General features: G+C 34.7%; 4 protein-coding genes across 7 annotated transcripts in view; 3 read left to right on the forward strand and 1 right to left on the reverse strand.

The window, feature by feature from the left end:
• Positions 1–3,173, forward strand: part of LOC306881668 (rho GTPase-activating protein 45-like) — a 30,719-nt gene extending 27,546 nt beyond the window's left edge. For both annotated transcript variants that reach the window (XM_079435866.1, XM_079435865.1), the window contains exon 23: positions 1,946–3,173. In XM_079435866.1, the coding sequence (XP_079291992.1) occupies positions 1,946–2,199 (254 nt within the window). In that variant the 3' untranslated portion in view covers positions 2,200–3,173. The remainder of the gene's footprint in view (positions 1–1,945) is intronic.
• Positions 3,174–3,484: 311 nt separating this feature from the next.
• Positions 3,485–9,182, reverse strand: LOC306880830 (DNA-directed RNA polymerases I, II, and III subunit RPABC1-like). 3 transcript variants are annotated; one of them, XM_079434607.1, is made up of 7 exons: positions 8,883–9,182; positions 7,905–8,079; positions 7,714–7,829; positions 7,513–7,593; positions 4,230–4,288; positions 3,925–4,003; positions 3,485–3,757 (listed from the first exon to the last, which is right to left on the reverse strand). In XM_079434607.1, the coding sequence occupies exons 2-7, from the start codon at positions 7,921–7,923 to the stop codon at positions 3,692–3,694; spliced, it is 420 nt and encodes a 139-aa protein (XP_079290733.1). In that variant the 5' UTR covers positions 7,924–8,079; positions 8,883–9,182; the 3' UTR covers positions 3,485–3,691. The 3 variants fall into 3 exon arrangements, with proteins under 3 accessions (XP_079290733.1, XP_079290732.1, XP_079290731.1); XM_079434606.1 differs by having other exon boundaries at positions 9,023–9,180; XM_079434605.1 differs by having other exon boundaries at positions 9,006–9,167.
• A 325-nt stretch (positions 9,183–9,507) lies between these two features.
• Positions 9,508–14,415, forward strand: LOC306880744 (phospholipid hydroperoxide glutathione peroxidase-like). Its single transcript, XM_079434482.1, has 7 exons — positions 9,508–9,580; positions 10,909–11,003; positions 11,911–12,055; positions 12,877–13,028; positions 13,189–13,213; positions 13,315–13,374; positions 13,983–14,415. The coding sequence occupies exons 1-7, from the start codon at positions 9,578–9,580 to the stop codon at positions 14,013–14,015; spliced, it is 513 nt and encodes a 170-aa protein (XP_079290608.1). The 5' UTR covers positions 9,508–9,577; the 3' UTR covers positions 14,016–14,415.
• An 862-nt stretch (positions 14,416–15,277) lies between these two features.
• LOC306880807 (phosphatidylinositol 4-phosphate 5-kinase type-1 gamma-like) overlaps positions 15,278–16,887 on the forward strand; it is a 53,750-nt gene continuing 52,140 nt past the window's right edge. The window contains exon 1 of the mRNA XM_079434575.1: positions 15,278–15,432. Within this exon, the coding sequence (XP_079290701.1) occupies positions 15,369–15,432 (64 nt within the window). The 5' untranslated portion in view covers positions 15,278–15,368. The remainder of the gene's footprint in view (positions 15,433–16,887) is intronic.

The raw sequence follows: 16,887 nt of genomic DNA on the forward strand, positions 1-16,887 counted from the left end.
TAGGGAACTATAGACCGGTTTCCCTTCTTCCTTTCATTGCAAAAACACTTGAACGAGTTGTGTTCAACCAAGTCTCTGTCTTTCTCACACAGAACAATCACCTGTGTGGCTTCAGAAGTGGACTTTCGACCGAAACTGCCTTGCTTTCTGTTGTTGAAGCCCTAAGACTTGCAAGAGCGGCTTCCAAATCTTCATTACTTATCTTGCTGGATCTGTCTGCTGCTTTTGATACAGTCAACCATCAGATCCTCTTGTCAACCCTATTGAGAAAGGGCATCTCAGGAACCGCACTCCAGTGGTTTGAGTCTTACCTCTCTGATAGGTCCTTCAAAGTAGAGGTGAGGTATCCAAGTCGCAACATCTAGCTACTGGGGTGCCTCAGGGCTCAGTTCTTGGACCACTTCTCTTTTCTGTCTACAAGGCATCACTAGGTTCTGTCATTCAGAAACATGGCTTTTCATATCACTGCTATGCTGATGACACTCAACTCTACCTCTCATTCCATCCTGATGATCCGACGATAGCTGCTCGCATCTCAGCGTGTCTAACAGACATTTCTTGCTGGATGATGGACCATCACCATCAACTCAACCTAGCTAAGACAGAACTGCTTGCAGTTTCAGCTAACCCATCGCTTCATCACAATCTCACCTTCCAGTTATGCTCATCTACCATTACTCTTTCAAAAACAGCCAGAAACCTTGGAGTTGTGATTGATGATAAGCTGAATTTCTCAGACCACATTGCTAAAACTACCCGGTCCTGCAGATTTGCATCATACAATATTAAGAAGATCAGGCCTTTTCTCTCGGAACATGCAACACGACTCCTTGTTCAGGCTCTTGTTCTGTCCAGACTTGACTATTGCAATGCTCTCTTGGCAGGTCTTCCAGCCAATTCTATTAAACCTCTATAATTAATCCAAAATGCCGCTGCAAGATTAATCTTTAATGAGCCGAAAAGAACGCACGTCACGCCTCTGTTCATCAATTTGCACTGGCTACCAATAGCCGCTCGCATTAAATTCAAGGCATTAATGTTTGCCTACAGAACCACCACTGGCTCTGCTCCCCTTTACCTAAATTCATTACTTCAGACTTATGTGTCCTCTAGAGGCTTGCGTTATTCTATTCGTACTATTAACATGTAAAAGATCACCAGTCATCATCCCAATTCTTTAATTTAGAACAGCGAGCTGCAAGAACAGCTTACATTTTCAAAAACCTGCAGTACTCCAACAAGAAAAAGTGTGTACGTCTGCTCAGTCCCTGACGTGCCACTGAGCACTTTTCATGCCAAAGACAAATATGAGCGTTGCTGTGGATTTAAGCGTACGCACACTCTAAGATCAAATCTGAGCGTACGCATGCTTTATAAATGAGGCCCCAGGTGATTTGTAAGATTTCAAATATTAATATTATAAAATCTTTTCTGTGCTTGAGTTTGTGAAGTTTGGTGGCATATATATTATAAATATTTAACTAGAAAATAATTCAATATTTTTATTATTTTAAATATTATGTTTTTATTTTGCTTGCGTTTGTGAAATAAGAGGATTTGGAATATGTTTAATATTTTAAATATATTAGTATTCATATATATTAGAAAGACGGAATAAATAAATATTAAATAATGTTAATACTAAAATATATAATAAATATATATTTGAATAAAAATACTATAAATATATATTATTTAAAAAATATATATTTTACATATGAATATTATTAAATAATATAATTATCCATAGGGTTGTTCATATGGTTTGAATTATAATAGGATTGAAAATGGAATTAGCAATTGAAATTTAATTAAAATGAGACAATTTGGATTATTAATTTAGTAGTAAACATATCAGAATTCAGATCAAAATATTTGATGAAATATTCTCTGATTATTAAAAAAAAAAAAAAAAATTGTGATGTTTGTTCATCTCGTTCTTCAGGTTATTCGGTGGGTTCCTCTGGTTCTCAGGAGCGTTCGCTGGACTCTGACTCTGACGTGGAGGATCTGGGCAGAGGGAGCCAACCGCAGCGCCCTCCTTTCGTGAGTCAGGAGAGTGAGACCAGCACCGAGGAAGACCAGATAAGTCCCCGAGTGAGTCTGGACCTGAGCGGACTGGTTCCAGAGACCATCCCGGAGCAGACCGTTGGTTCCGACCCGCAGGAAACCAGCGCAGAAGAGGTCTCAGATCAGTAAGACGAGATGTATTAGGAATATAAACAGGTCAATATACATTTCAACTAATAGAGATGTACAACAGGAGAACAAGTGTTACGTTTATATATATAAATTCCTAAAAGTCAGATGAATAACATTAAGAATAAGTAGGTTTTGACTGACAGGTGAACTCATATGACCTCTCGGCGACCTCTCATGCCGTTTTTTCTAGAACTGAGATCAATGTCGTTTCACATATTAGCCGATATGCACTGGATGTTTATATAATGTTGGTCTCTATTCAGATGATGGTGGTTATATTCCCTCAATTATAATACGTTTGCGCACTAGTCTGTATAAACCACCTCATTCATAACCTGCTACTGGAATACAATAATTACTGTCTTTCAAAAACAAGCATAAACGTCAATATTATTATTATTTAATAGGATCTCAAGAGGAGTTAGTGTGTTGTAGATATTAAAAGTGCTTTGCTTAAAGTCTCATATTTTTCAATATTTTTGTTCAGAAGCAAGTGTCTCTTTTAGGAGCTTGTAACGTTATATTTACAATATTTATTATAGTTTCATCTATGCACTGGAGTTTATGGGCAAATAAGCAGAAAATGGTGTTACGGTTAAACTGGTCTAACAACAGCCGGACTGCTGGTCGGTGCTGGTTTTAATGCTTATGTAATGCATTATAAAATGTTTATGCATATTTCTTTTCTAAACATTTGCTTCGTTTGTAATAGTGTGTATATTTCATTACTGGTGTTGTTCCAGCAGCACTGTCTTACTAAACTAAATATGGTTTAAAGCATGCTGGGACTGTAGCTTCATCTCAACCATGTTAACTAAATCCTTTAACCATTTAACTTGACCGATAAATGCATAACACCACAGAAATTAAAGACATTTGTGAGTGAAACCCTTTTGTATATTCTGAAACTGTATATATTTTTAGAAAACATCTATATGCAATAAATCTGTAATTTCTACTATATTTGTGACGAATCATTTAGTTTGTGAACTTGTGTGTGCTTGGGTTTGTGAATTAATCAGATCTAATGTGGTGGAATATATATTAGGAATAATATAATTAGCATATATTTCTCTATTTTAAATATTCATGTTTTTTTTTTATTAAGAGGATCTGGAATGTGGTGATCTATAAAATAATATTATTCAATATTTAAATATATATATATATAATATATACACACACGTATATACACAAGTTACAATATAAATTGGGATTTAACTTTTGTTTTTTGCCATTAATGCATTAAAAATGCATAAAAAATAACAGTAACAAAACCATTCATTAAACAAATTTCTTTATTTTTTTAATGGAAATTAAAGAAATCTAAATTCATAATTGTTGCCTTCGATCACAAGGATCTCAGTCCTCAATTATAAAAGAAAAGAAATAAACAGACAGCAATGAAAAGCCCGTCACAAGACAAACACAAAGCAAAACATCTGTAGCTCTTGAGTTGGACATCAACTAAAAATAAAGCCGCTGGTCCTCACTGTACGAGTCTGTATGTGATGTATCGTCCAGCTGTTTCACTGGGCCGGATGATCTTCACCACCTGGTGACACAAATCAACACCTTTATAACAAAATACTGCTCCACCACTGTGTGCTTCACAATGCTGATATCCAGGCTTATACACTACAAACTAAACCATCTCTCAATCCACGATCATAAAGCACTTAAAGTAACAAAGAATGAGTTAATGAACGTTTTCAGACTCACCTGCCCTCGTTTCAGCCCGAAATATCGTGCCACGGGATCTCCACACTGAATTCTGGGTAACTGTGTCTCCTTGAGTTTACTGATTACAGTCAAGAAAAGCTGTTTTGATGTCACAGAGAGCATGCTTCCTCTTAACCTAGTTTACTATATAGTCAACAGTGAGTGAGTTTGGAGCAGAATGAACTGTTTTTCGGACCAATGGCAGAGAGGAAAGGGTTTGGGAAACCTGTTTGGACACAATCACTTTTGCTTTTCCGTTTGACACATCACAGCATCACTTCACACACAGCTGTTGCTATGGATACTATCTGGCCAGCAGCTCTGTCACTTCTTCTCTTGTCATAACGATGTGTTCAGGAACCAACTGAAGGACAAAGAAAAAACAATTATGAATAAATTAAAGATTTTCTGTTTTGTTGTTTTTTGAATGTAATAATGCATGCAAAATTTAGTCGTTTTTGGTCTTTTAACAGATTGCAATATTTGTTATAACAAATCTTAATGTGCTTTTAAAATAAATTTATATTTATAATATATTAAGGTTTTAAAAATATATAAATATTTTAATCAATATTTTAAATATTTTTGTGCTTGGGTTAAAATTATACTAATAATTAGAATGAAAGACAAAATTATAATTTAGTAGTTTTTGTTATTTTAACAGAACGCAATATTTTATAACAAATCTCTGTTTTTTGTAAATATTTATATTATTAATGTTTTATATATAATAAATAAAATATTTTTGTGATTGGGTTAGAATTATACTCCTATTTAGTTACAAAATTATAATTGAGCAATTTTTGTTCATTTTAACAAACCCTATATAATTGTTTTAACCCTTGTGCAACCTTTTGGACCTGTGTTATTGGCAGCTGCATAAATTTTGGCACAGGTATGTATTTTTATTGGAATTTTACTATTTCACCCCCATTTCCTTTAAGTCTGTTTTGCACCAGGTACACAATTGTTCCTCTCAGGACCTTTTGGACAAAAATGTCCCCATTGAAATGCATTAAAACTGCTATTTTTATTCGCAGTGCCGTTTAACTGTAAAATGATGCCATTTTTGTTAATAGGCTTTCATTCTGTTGGCAAGGCTTTAAAATTACATTTTTTACCAGATGGTGCCATTTTTTCAGGTTTGGTCTATAAAGCATACAGGTGCATCTCAATAAATTAGAATGTGGTGAAAAAGTTCATTTTTTCTTGTAAGTTATTTCAAAAAGTGAAACTTTCATATATGTTAGATTCATTACATGTAAAGTAAAACATTTCAAAAGTTTTTTTGTTTTAATTTTGATGATTAGAGCTTACAGCTCATGAAAGTCAAAAATCAGTATCTCAAAATACAAGAATATTTACATTTGAGTTTCAGTTAATGACCAGCCCTACAGTATAAATACCGGGTATCTCTTGTTCTTTGAAACTATAATAATGGGGAAGACTGCTGACTTGGCAATGATCCACAAAGAGTGTAAGTCACAGAGGGTCATTACTGAAAGCTGTGGCTGTTTACAGAGTGCTGTATCAAAGCATATTAAATGATTTTATATTAAAAATTTTATATCAAAGCATATTAAAGAATTTGGGTATGAAAAGGTGCACAAGCAACAGGGATAACCGCAAGCTTGAGAATACTGTCAAGCAAAGCTGATTCAAACACTTGTGAGAGCTTCTCAAGGAGTGGACTGAAGCTGGAGTCAGTGCATCAAGAGTCTCCACGCTCAGACGTCTTCAGGAAAAGAGCTACCAAGCCACTTCTGAACCAGAGACAACGTCAGAAGCGTCTTACCTGGGCTGTGGAGAAAAAGAACTGGACTGTTGCTCAGTGCTCCAAAGTCCTCTTTTCAGATGAAAGTAAATTTTCCATTTAATTTGGAAATCAAGGTCCCAGAGTCTGGAGGAAGAGTGGAGAGGCACAGAATCCATGTTGCTTGAAGTCCAGTGTGAAGTTTCCACAGTCAGAGATTATTTGGGCTGCCATGTCATCTGCTGGTGTTGGTCCACTGTGTTTTCTGAAGTCCACAGTCAACGCAGCCGTCTACCAGGAAATTTTAGAGCACTTCATGCTTCCTTCTGCTGACAAGCTTTATGGAGATGCTGATTTCATTTTCCAGCAGGACTTGGCACCTGCCCACACTGTCAAAGGTACCAAAAGCTGGTTCAATGACCATGGTGTTACTGTGCTTGATTGGCCAGCAAACTTGTCTGACCTGAACCCCATAGAGAATGTAGGGGGTATTGTCAAGAGGAAGATGAGAGACACGCCACATTGGTGCAGTAATTAAAGCAAAAGGAGCCCCTACCAAGTATTGAGTGCATATACAGTAAATGAACATACTTTCCAGAAGGCCAACAATGTTTTTTTATTGGTCTTATGAAGTATCCTAATTTGTTGAGATTGGTGGGTTTTTGTTAAATGTGAGCCTAAATCACCACAATTAAAAGAACAAAAGGCTTAAACTAATTCAGTCTGTGTGCATTGAATTTATTTAATACACGAGTTTCACAATTTGAGTTGAATTACTGAAATTAACTTTTCCACGACATTCTAATTAATTGAGAAGCACCTGTATACTCACTTTATTCCTGTGTTCTGCTTCTGCATATTATAGAGCCAATTGGATAAATAATGCAGCTTTAATTGTGTAGGTGTGTTGGTATAGATGTCAGAGTGTGGTTTGTATGTGTGTGCTTGTAATATTTGAGAAAGAGAAACTCGACTGCAAATCACAAATCCAAGCACTGTGTGCACCAGCAGAGGTTTGCTGGCATCTACTGGGGAAGATGTGGTACTGCGCCCAAACAAAATCTTACTGAGAGCTCATTTTTTTGAGATATGAAACTCAAATTTGGAACACAATGTGTTTAGATTTATGGCTTTGGTTTTCTAGCAGGTTTAGAGTTCAACATGTTTCATAAAATAAATATTTTATATAAAATATTGTTTATAAATAATTTTCATAAACTTAAACCTTTTTTTTTTTTTTTTTTTTTTAACTTTTTAACCTTTTTTTTTTTTTTTTTTTTTTTTACTTCAACAATAATGTCATGGGTCTTCTTTAAAATGAGACCAAACTTAAGTCTGTGCTCCCAAGCTAACATTTTTGTCCACCTGTGTAACTTTTTTTATGGATGGTTAAAAAAAAACAATAATATTTACATGTAAAATTTGTATATGAATAATATTTATATTGTTTTTGATAACATTTTAATTCATATTTTAAATCTCAAATATTTTTTAGCTTGGGTTAAAATTATACTAACAATTAGATTGAATGACAAAATTATAATTTAGTAAGTTTTGTTCTTTTAACAGCAGATGTTAAATGTTTATCATCAGTTTAAATTTGTTAACAATTCTCTCTCTCTCTCTCTCTATATATATATATATATATATATATATATATATATATATATATATATATATATATATATATATATATATATATATATATATATATATTTTTTTTTTTTTTTTATAAATCAAGCTTATACAATTTAATAATATAATAGGGTTAGGGTTATTTTTGTTTCTCTTGTACCACATTTTGTTAGGATTTTTTTATTTTTTATTAATCTCACCTCGTGCTCTGTGATGTTTATGAGCAGCTCTTGCTGTAGAAACTGTTCCAGGATGTATTTTGGTGCCATATCAACCAAAGACTGCAAAAGAAGAATCATCATCAGGAAAAAGAGGTCAGCCACTAAATATATATCCTTCTGCTTGCCTGGCACTTAATTACCTGTGTTTGATGCTTCAGGTGAGAGATCTGAGTGTCGTACCTGTTTAGCAGAAGGCGTCATGCCTGTCTGGACTACGATAATGGCCCGAGCGATGTTCTCTTCCTGCATCCGCTGGCAGTACATCTTAATGGTCTTGATGCCCACTTTCATCTCCTCTGGTGGATATAAAACACTCAGATAAGCACACATGAATCGTTCGGCGTCACACGGACTCCTGCGTCACATCTCACCTGGAAAGAACACAAACATCTGGTCGGTGGGGTCGTCATTGTGGGCCACCAGCACGGTGAGGTCCGTCCGTCTGGGTCGACCCTCGCTGGGTCGGTCTCCAAACTGACCTTTAAACTCATCCAAGGTCTGGTCCAGCTCGTCTTGGGTCACCAGATATCCTCGATCGTGGCAGAGCTACAGCAACACAACATTCATGTGCATTATAAATGCAGCTAAGCATCCTGGAATTTAAAAGGCAGCTATATATTTTATGTAATAATACCCAGTTTGTACTGTGAAAAATTAATATAAATGTGTAAAATATAATTTGAAATTTCATTATTAAATTTTTTCTATTCACTAAAGTCCTGTACTGTTATGTATTTATGTTTTTATTATTATTATTAATTTTAATATTTATATTTTAAAAAATTAAGATTTTTTTTTTACATTTATTTTAAATTGTAATTAATTAGTTCTTATTTATTTATTTTTACAATGTTTTTCTCTTCCAGACCTGTTTGAAAACCTCTGATCTAAAATGTGAAATGTATACTAATATTATATTCTCTTGATTTTGTGCATTTACCTTTTTAAACGTATAAAGACCCCATTAATACTGTGACACAAATCTAAACATGCGTGGAGAACGTTTAGTTTGCATTGCTACTTATATCTGTCCATTATAGTACAGCACTGTTAGGTATTATTTATTTTAAAAAAATAATTATTATTTACTTTAATCAATTTAATTTATTATTCTCTTTAATTTTAATAATTTGTATTCATTTTAATGATACATTTTTATTTATTTATTTAATGTAACTTTCTTTTACACACCTTAAAATGTGTGAAATGTATGCAGTTTATATTCTTAATTTTGTGGATTCAGGTTTATATTAGAGGTCTCCTACAGTCTGTTACTGAAACTCACCATTATTTCCTACCATTTAACCTCCTTTAAATTCTCTGTTTTCTCTTAGATTGCTGTACATTACCTTTGTTTCTTGTCTTGTTCATTTCAATGCCTGTGTGAACTTCTATGAACTGTTTTATGAGCACAGTTCTGTCTAGTTATGACCACGTGTTGAATGTAAACAATGCTCGATGCACGTTCACACCTGCATTATAGTCTTACGGATTTTCCATAATCGATAAGTCTCCTCCTCGTCATCCATTAGCGCGTTAAACTCATAGACTGTAAAAAAAAAAAAACCAGGTTAAACTGATAACAGCACCGTCCTAAAACAATCTGCTTTTAAACTCCGCGCACTTCCGGTCATTAGTCACGTGCTCACAGAGGAGTTTAAGGACCCCTGGTTGGTGTCGAATTCATTGCCAGGCACAAAATACACTTTTACCGCAGTCTTTGCTTTACAGGGAGCATATCAAACAAGTTTTATTTTCATTTAATATCTAAATATCATATATTGTATTGTTTATATATAATTTAAAACTGCGTATTGATACAACTGTATCTCAACTGTGTATCAGTCTATGATATAAATCTTAATGTATTTTTATACTGTTGCATACTTTAATTTATACGCATTGATCAGATGACTTTGCACCGTCTCTGATTGGCTGCGGCTGACCGAAGAGGCGTGTCTTTCCCGTAGGTGGGCGGGGTTTTGTGCCGCAACACTATGTGGTTGTTTCAGGGTCGCTGGGGAGCAAGAGATTCGCTAGAGCCATGGTAAGATACCACACCTTTACCTGCTGTTTACCGCGTCTAAGAGCGTGTTTAGACTAGTTTGTGTTGTCTAACCGCTAGTTATTGTAGTTGCTGGAAGTAGGTCAAAGTCCGGTGTGTTTATTTGCGGCACCTGTGTGTCTCCGTTAATTCACTCCGATGGAGGAACATTAGCATGTTAGCTTCAATGATGTAATCATGTCTCTGTGGATTTATTTATGCCTTAAAATCGATTTATATATATGTATATATTAGTGTATTTTTAACAAAACGACTCGTTAAAGTCCGTTTTGTCGGCAGACAGATGTTTTAGGCCTGTTTTGGGTTTAGCATGAAGCTTTCGAATTCAATCACATGGACAATAATCAATGATAATAAAGTGATTAAGGGTTTATTATTAATAGTCATCAGTTACGCTGTGGGTTTATTGTTAAGACTAACCAGTGATAATTTTATTAAGAGTTATCAATTATAATTTCATTATTTGGAGTGGATTTTATTATCAGTAATATTCAATAATACTTGTTATTTAGGTTTTATTAAATCTAACTGCATGTTTCCTAAAATACACCAGCTCTTTATATATAAGGGTGATGCATGTTTTATTGTAGGGTGTTGCTGGTGCATTAATATGATCTAAAAGATTTCATATCTTATGTTAGTATGCAACATAAAAATCACTCCAGATAAATTTGCAGTGTGATTATTGAAATAAATGAATTGAGTTAACTATTATAAAGTGCCTCCATAATAAACCCACACTGCATGATCTTTATAGCTCTATATTTGTGTCCTTTTTTTGTATAATTGTTAATTTCTCACACATAATAAACCATGAGTGGACTGTCATACAGTCTTAGCTCTCAGGTAAGCTTGTAATGGATTACTCTTAAATCTGGTTAGCTTTGACTAGTGTCAGCTGGAGGATGTTTACGTGTTTCCTGTAAGTGTGATGAATCCCATGTGACGGCCGTGTTTCCTGTTCACAATATGAATACCTGCTTTGTTTAGGAGCTCCACACATGATGGTGTCAATGTAATTTTAATAATCAACTTTTTGCTGTATCATCCTCTGTAAAGTAATATTTAGTTTCTTGTGTTTTGCAGAACTTGTTGCGTATGTAAGCAAGAAGTCACACATAACCGTATCAGAGGTCAAAGATGACTTTTAATATGCGATTTCATCAGTTATGCTGTCACATGAGGAAGTTGCATAATTGATTTATAGCACATGATTGTGTATCATTGTTCTTGTGCTCAGTATCAGTTTGATGGGATTGGCAGACACTCGTCATGCCCTGTGACCTCTGACCTCTCTCTGTTTATCGCAGTGTGCCCAAGCCAACGACTGGCAGTCGGCCAAATCCATATACGAGTTCTCAGCCAAAGACATCGATGGAAATGAAGTGTCTCTGGAGAAATACAGGTGAACAGATGAGTACACAACTTTGATTTAGTTTGCTCAAGCATTTTTATTACTATATTAATGCTCATATTTGGGGTTAGTGATCTGAACAAACACCTAATAAGAAGTATTAAACTAACTTGTTTGTTTAAATATTAAAAAAAGACTTATATTTCTTGAAAATCTGCTGAAAATGTACTTAAACTCAGGCCATCCAAGATGCGGATGAGTGATTTCTTATCAGATTTGGAGAAATGTAGCATTGCATAACTTGCTCAGCAATTGATGCTCTGCAGTGAATGGGTGCCGTCAGAATGAGAGTCCAAACAGCTGATAAAGACATCACAATAATCCACACCACTCCAGTCCATCAGTTAACATCTGGAGAACACAAAAGCTGAAACAAATACAAGTCCATAATCCATAATAACGCTTCCTCCAGTGAAAAAGTGGTCTGAATCAGGAGAGAAATCTGCACAGATCAAGCCAAAACAGCTCTAAACCAATATGTGGCTGGATTTTGATGCGAGAGACAACAGCAGATGCACTTTTTCACTGGAGGAAGCGTGATTATGGATTCGTATTTAAGTTAAAAAAGTCTTAATGATGGATGTTTTTATCAGCTGTTTGGACTCTCATTCTGACGGCACCCATTCACTACAGAGCATCCATTGCTGAGCAAGTGATGGAATGACACATTTCTCCAAATCTAATGAAGAAACAAACTCATCTACATCTTGGATGGCCTGAGGATGAGCAGATTTTCATTTTTGGCTGAACTATTCCTTTAACAGCTGTCATCACCCACATTATACTCCTAATGCTCATTCGTCATTGTGCATGCAGTTATTTTTAGTCTTTGGCCGAGTGTAATCTTGCTCTGTGAATCTGGGTCGTGGTGTCTGAAGTGTGTTTGTGTGTGTTTCAGGGGTTATGTGTGCATCATCACTAACGTAGCCTCTAAATGAGGTAAGACTTCTGTAAACTACACTCAGTTTGCGGCAATGCACGCCACGTACGCTGAGAAAGGTTTACGCATCCTGGGCTTCCCCTGCAACCAGTTTGGAAAACAGGTATGAAAATAGTACGCTATGCAATATTTTAAACTGATATAGTGACTCCTCATGACCTGATTGCATTGCATGTTTAATCCAATGAGTGGTGTTCATCAGTTTGCATCTCAGAAGAAGATTTTTTTTCCAGGTTTTGTGTAAAAAAAAATTGTTACTGTTTAAAGAGTAAATATTGAAATCTTTAACATTGCTTCAGGTTCATTTGTCACTGAAAAAGGACGGCCAATTCAATCGTGTTGATTATGGGATACTGTATTCCATGCATATGGAAAGTTAGCATTCTATGCAATGCATACATGCTTTGCTGTGGCATTATATTGTGAATTAAAACACTTTCAGTCCTGAACATTTGTCCTTTGATTAAATGTACCACTGTAAGAGCGTTCGCTGTCATGACTAAGTAGGTCACATGAGTGAAGCTGTAAGTGGATTATTTTGTGTTGTGGGGTGAGATTTAATCTTACAACAAGAGATACAAAATGCATTTATTTGCATTGTCAATTATTTATTTCCAATTAATAATTTTAGTGCTTCAAATTTGGTCTTTTTTTTTTTTTCCATTCAGTTTTAAGTTTGGTCATGCATACACTCTCACACACGTGTGTGTAATATTTATAATATAATATTTGCATACGGAACTGTGAATGACTGATCTTCCCTGCATATTATTAATTATTTATATCCACTTTATCTTGATTGTCCCAGTACTCAAACACCCCTCACAGACTTACAGTTGTCATATGCTCATGCTCTTCAGCTTTAAGACTCATCAGATGAAGGGTTCAGTTTTGTAATCCAGCGAGGTGTTGTGTGTTCTTCAGGAGCCTGGAACAGAGGCGGAGATCAAGGAGTTTGCAAAAGGCTACAACGCAGAGTTTGAACTCTTCAGTAAGATCGAGGTGAACGGCGACGGAGCTCATCCGCTCTGGAAATGGATGAAGGAGCAGCCCAAAGGCAGAGGCACTCTGGGAAAGTGAGTCTGACTGCTTTGTTTATTCTTATTTGTCTGTGTAATTCTTAAATATATGGAGTCTGACGTTTTTACTTGAAGACAAATGTATTTATTTTGAATTTGATGAATGTATTCTGTAATGCACTGATCGTTTGGCATGAAACTGCTTTTATTTCTACAGCAACATCAAGTGGAATTTCACTAAGGTAACACTGTTTTTATTTAATAATTGTGTGTTAATAATGGTATTTATTCTTTGATTCTCTGCTGTAATATTGTGATCTCATAAATGTTATTTTTATTGTAGTTCCTCATTGACAGAGACGGTCAGGTTGTGAAGAGGTACGGACCAATGGACGATCCAAGCGTAAGTCAATAAATTATTTCACCCAAAAATGATATTGTTGTCATTTAATCACCCTAATGTCATTCAAAGTCATATAGGTTTGACGCGGCATAAGGGTGAATAAATATTTCTTTAATATATAGAATCTGAGAAAAATTTACTTTAGAAAAATAATGTTTGTTTAAATGTATTTAATGTATGTTTTAAATTTTATTTCATTTTTTAAATATTTTGTAATGTATAATTACATTTATTTTATTAAATATGTTTTTGTTTTGAATTATGGATTTATAGCATAATTATAATTACATATGATTTTATTAAATGTATTAAAATTATTTAAAATAAAATTTTATACAATATAAAAGTTTATGAAATTAAATGCATAAAATGTTTGTATTTATAAATTAATTGCATTTATTTGTATTTGTTTTAAGTTTTATAAAAACAATTTTTGTAGGTCTATAAAAATTAAACAATTATTGTTTAAAAAAATTATAATAATTGTAAAGTTTAAAATTTGAATTTATAAAAAAATAAATTGTATTTGTTTGAATTTTTATAAAATTGTACACCATTTTGATATTTATAAAAAATAATTAAAGAATCAATGTTTTTTGTCCCATCAGGTTGTTGAAAAGGATCTTCCCAAGTACCTGTAGCCATTCGGATCAAACCCGATCTCCGTCCCATGTGTTTATAGATATGCGTCTCCTCTCTGGTCGATGGCTGGACGTTGCGGGGTGAAGCCCAGATCTGTGACGGCTGTTCCTCAAACCTGTGCTCAGGTGGGGATGGCCTGATGTCCTCCGGCGTGCAAATTCTCTGGGAAAACCCTGCGATGTCCCGCCGTGTGAGCAGAGAGGAGCTGAACTGCACTGAAATCACACTCCTGTATCTGAAGAAGCTTTTCTAATGAACCGCTGTAATGATTAAAGAATAGCCTTAGCACTTCCTGTGTGGCTGCTTCTTAAAGTATGAATCTTTTCCTTTACTCGACTGAGTGATGTTTAAAGATGCAGAATTTTCAGATTAAATCATGTCATTTATGGGAGGGCAGGTATATGGCACATACAATGGCACATACAAATTTGCCATTTGTATGTGACAAATAAAATTTGAATTTGAATATTGGGCTGCTTTTTGACTCATATAAATTTTGAAATGTGACCCAATCCACATCAATAAATCATAATAGCACTGTTAGTCCTTTTTTTTTTTTTTTTTTTTTGAAGTTGTTTTTTAATTTTATTCTTTTTATCAGTAAATGTTTTATTGTAATTATTTAATTTATATTATTATAAAATTTTATATTAGTATTATTTGATAAATTATTCATTACTTCCCTTGCTAATTACATTTTGGAATATTTTCAAAAACCCTGAAATAACTTAAATCAATTTAAATGTATTTACATTAATGAAGTGGAATCACGACAGCTAAAAATCAGCACTAAATACAAAAGAAGCTGTAATGCACAAGACTTGACATAACATGCATTTTACATTAAAAATTATTTGGGTGACTGATGGCGAAATGAAGAAAATTCACTTTTTTTCCCTTTATATTTTTTATATTTTATTGCCATGTTTGCCTAGTTATGTTAGTATAATTTATGACAATAGTGTGTGGTTTTTCAAGTGTATTGTAGTTTGAGGGTCACTCGGTAGAGAGCGGTATTTTCCCATTTAAAAACTGCGGGGGTTTTTTTTTAGGTTAATTTGTCCTCAGTATTTAATTTACTGGAAAATTGGTGGATTTTATAGTGCTTTAAATTTAATTAAATTGAACAGAATTATATTTAAATGAAATGCCTTTATGCCTGCATATGTAAATTCCTCCGTGGCTGACGTCATTGTGAAAGGCTATACTCGGGTGACGTCACTGCAGCTCGGATCCTGAGCACGCACAGGCTCGCACACGCGCCGCACCGCGGACCCAGATCATGACGCGCGCTCTGTGTTTCCTTGCTCTGATTCGCGTTGACGCTCCGCGGCTCGCTTGATCCGGATCCGATGGAGGGAGCCGCGGCCGGGGGATGCGCGGCGGAGGACGCGGTGATGGATGCTGCAGATCTCGGTATGCAGAGGATCTTTTACATTAATGCTTCTGTTACACGTCGATTTAACGCATATGCATGCTTTTCCATACAAATATACTAGGCTTAAAATTATTATTTTATAATACAGTCATGTTGGAATTACCTGACAGTACCAGGGTTATGAATATGGTAATCAAACAGTACCATGGTATGCATGCAATCACTGACTGTTTTACTGCCATAGCACTATTTTTATTCTAAGTGTTATGTTTAGATTGTTCCTACAGCATTGCAATTTATATAAACAAACATAGCATGGAAAGACATAATTTTACCATGGTATATTAAAATACCATGGTTTTGGCATCAGATCTCATCACTGAATCATGGTACTGCTATAGTACATTTTTTTTAAGTGACAAGAGTTGTTTTATGTATATATTTTTTGTGTGTAAATGATATAAATCCATGTATTTTAACCAACACCATGGTATTCTTTACCATGGCAATCTTCAAAGTACTACAGGACATGAATATCGGATTTATTAATATCAGAATCACTTATTTTATTTTTTGTCATATGCATACAATACATAAAACTAAACAGTGAACATATGTGCACTATAGGCAAGAGAGACATATTTAAATATTTATGTACAAATAATCTATATACAGATATAGTATCACCATATTCTGTATTGATATATACCATAGTATTATCATGATATTCTTATAAGAACCATTTAAATACAACGAGTTATGAATTTCTGTGCAAGCATTCAGTTTATTATTCTTCTGTTAATTTTAATGTAGATGGACTTCATGATACAGATTCAGATTTGTTCCTCATTAATATTAAGTATTGTATAAAATTTCAGATGTTTATTTGTACAGATGGTTATGTATTGATGCAGCGGGACTTGGAGTGTGTGTTAACAGTGTTGTGTGTTCAGAGATGGTCTTCTGCATACCTTGGTTGTTACGAGTGGTTATTTGAGTTACTGTTGCCTTTCTATCATCTCTAACCAGTCTGCCCATTCTCCTCTGACCTCTGACATCAACAAGGCATTTTCATCACACAACTGCCGCTCACTGGATATTTTCTCTTTTTCGGACCATTCTCTGTAAACCCTAGAGATGGTTGTGCGTGAAAATCCCAGTAGATCAGCAGTTTTTGAAATACTCAGACCTGGCACCAACAACCATTCCATCATGTGAGAAGCAGGAGACTTCAGCAATAGTTTCCATTTGACCTCTTTGCTGTCTCTGAGAAATAACAAGTGAGACAGATACAGTATATGGGGGAAAAAAATCAATCTGAACTCAAGCATTTCTCAGAGTTAATCAAATGATCTGGGTCTTTAGGAGAAGCATCTGAAAGCTTGTACTTGACACATGAACTAAAAGCTCATTTAGAATCAGAATCAGCTTTATTTGCCAAGTGTGCGCAAACTTGTGGTTTTTAAGAAGCTCTGGTACATACATGCATACAT

Source organism: Barbus barbus (genome assembly GCF_936440315.1).
Source record: "Barbus barbus genome assembly, chromosome: 15".
Taxonomy (NCBI): domain Eukaryota; kingdom Metazoa; phylum Chordata; class Actinopteri; order Cypriniformes; family Cyprinidae; genus Barbus; species Barbus barbus.

Coding starts and splice junctions, on each gene's coding strand:
- LOC306880830 (XM_079434605.1), bottom strand. CDS start 9,062: ATGGATGACGAGGAGGAGACTTATCGATTATGGAAAATCCGTAAGACT. Junction 7,830..7,904: donor GATGTTTGTGTTCTTTCCAG/GTGAGATGTGAC, acceptor TATATCCACCAG/AGGAGATGAAAGTGGGCATC. Junction 4,289..7,512: donor TAAACATCACAGAGCACGAG/GTGAGATTAATA, acceptor TTTGTCCTTCAG/TTGGTTCCTGAACACATCGT.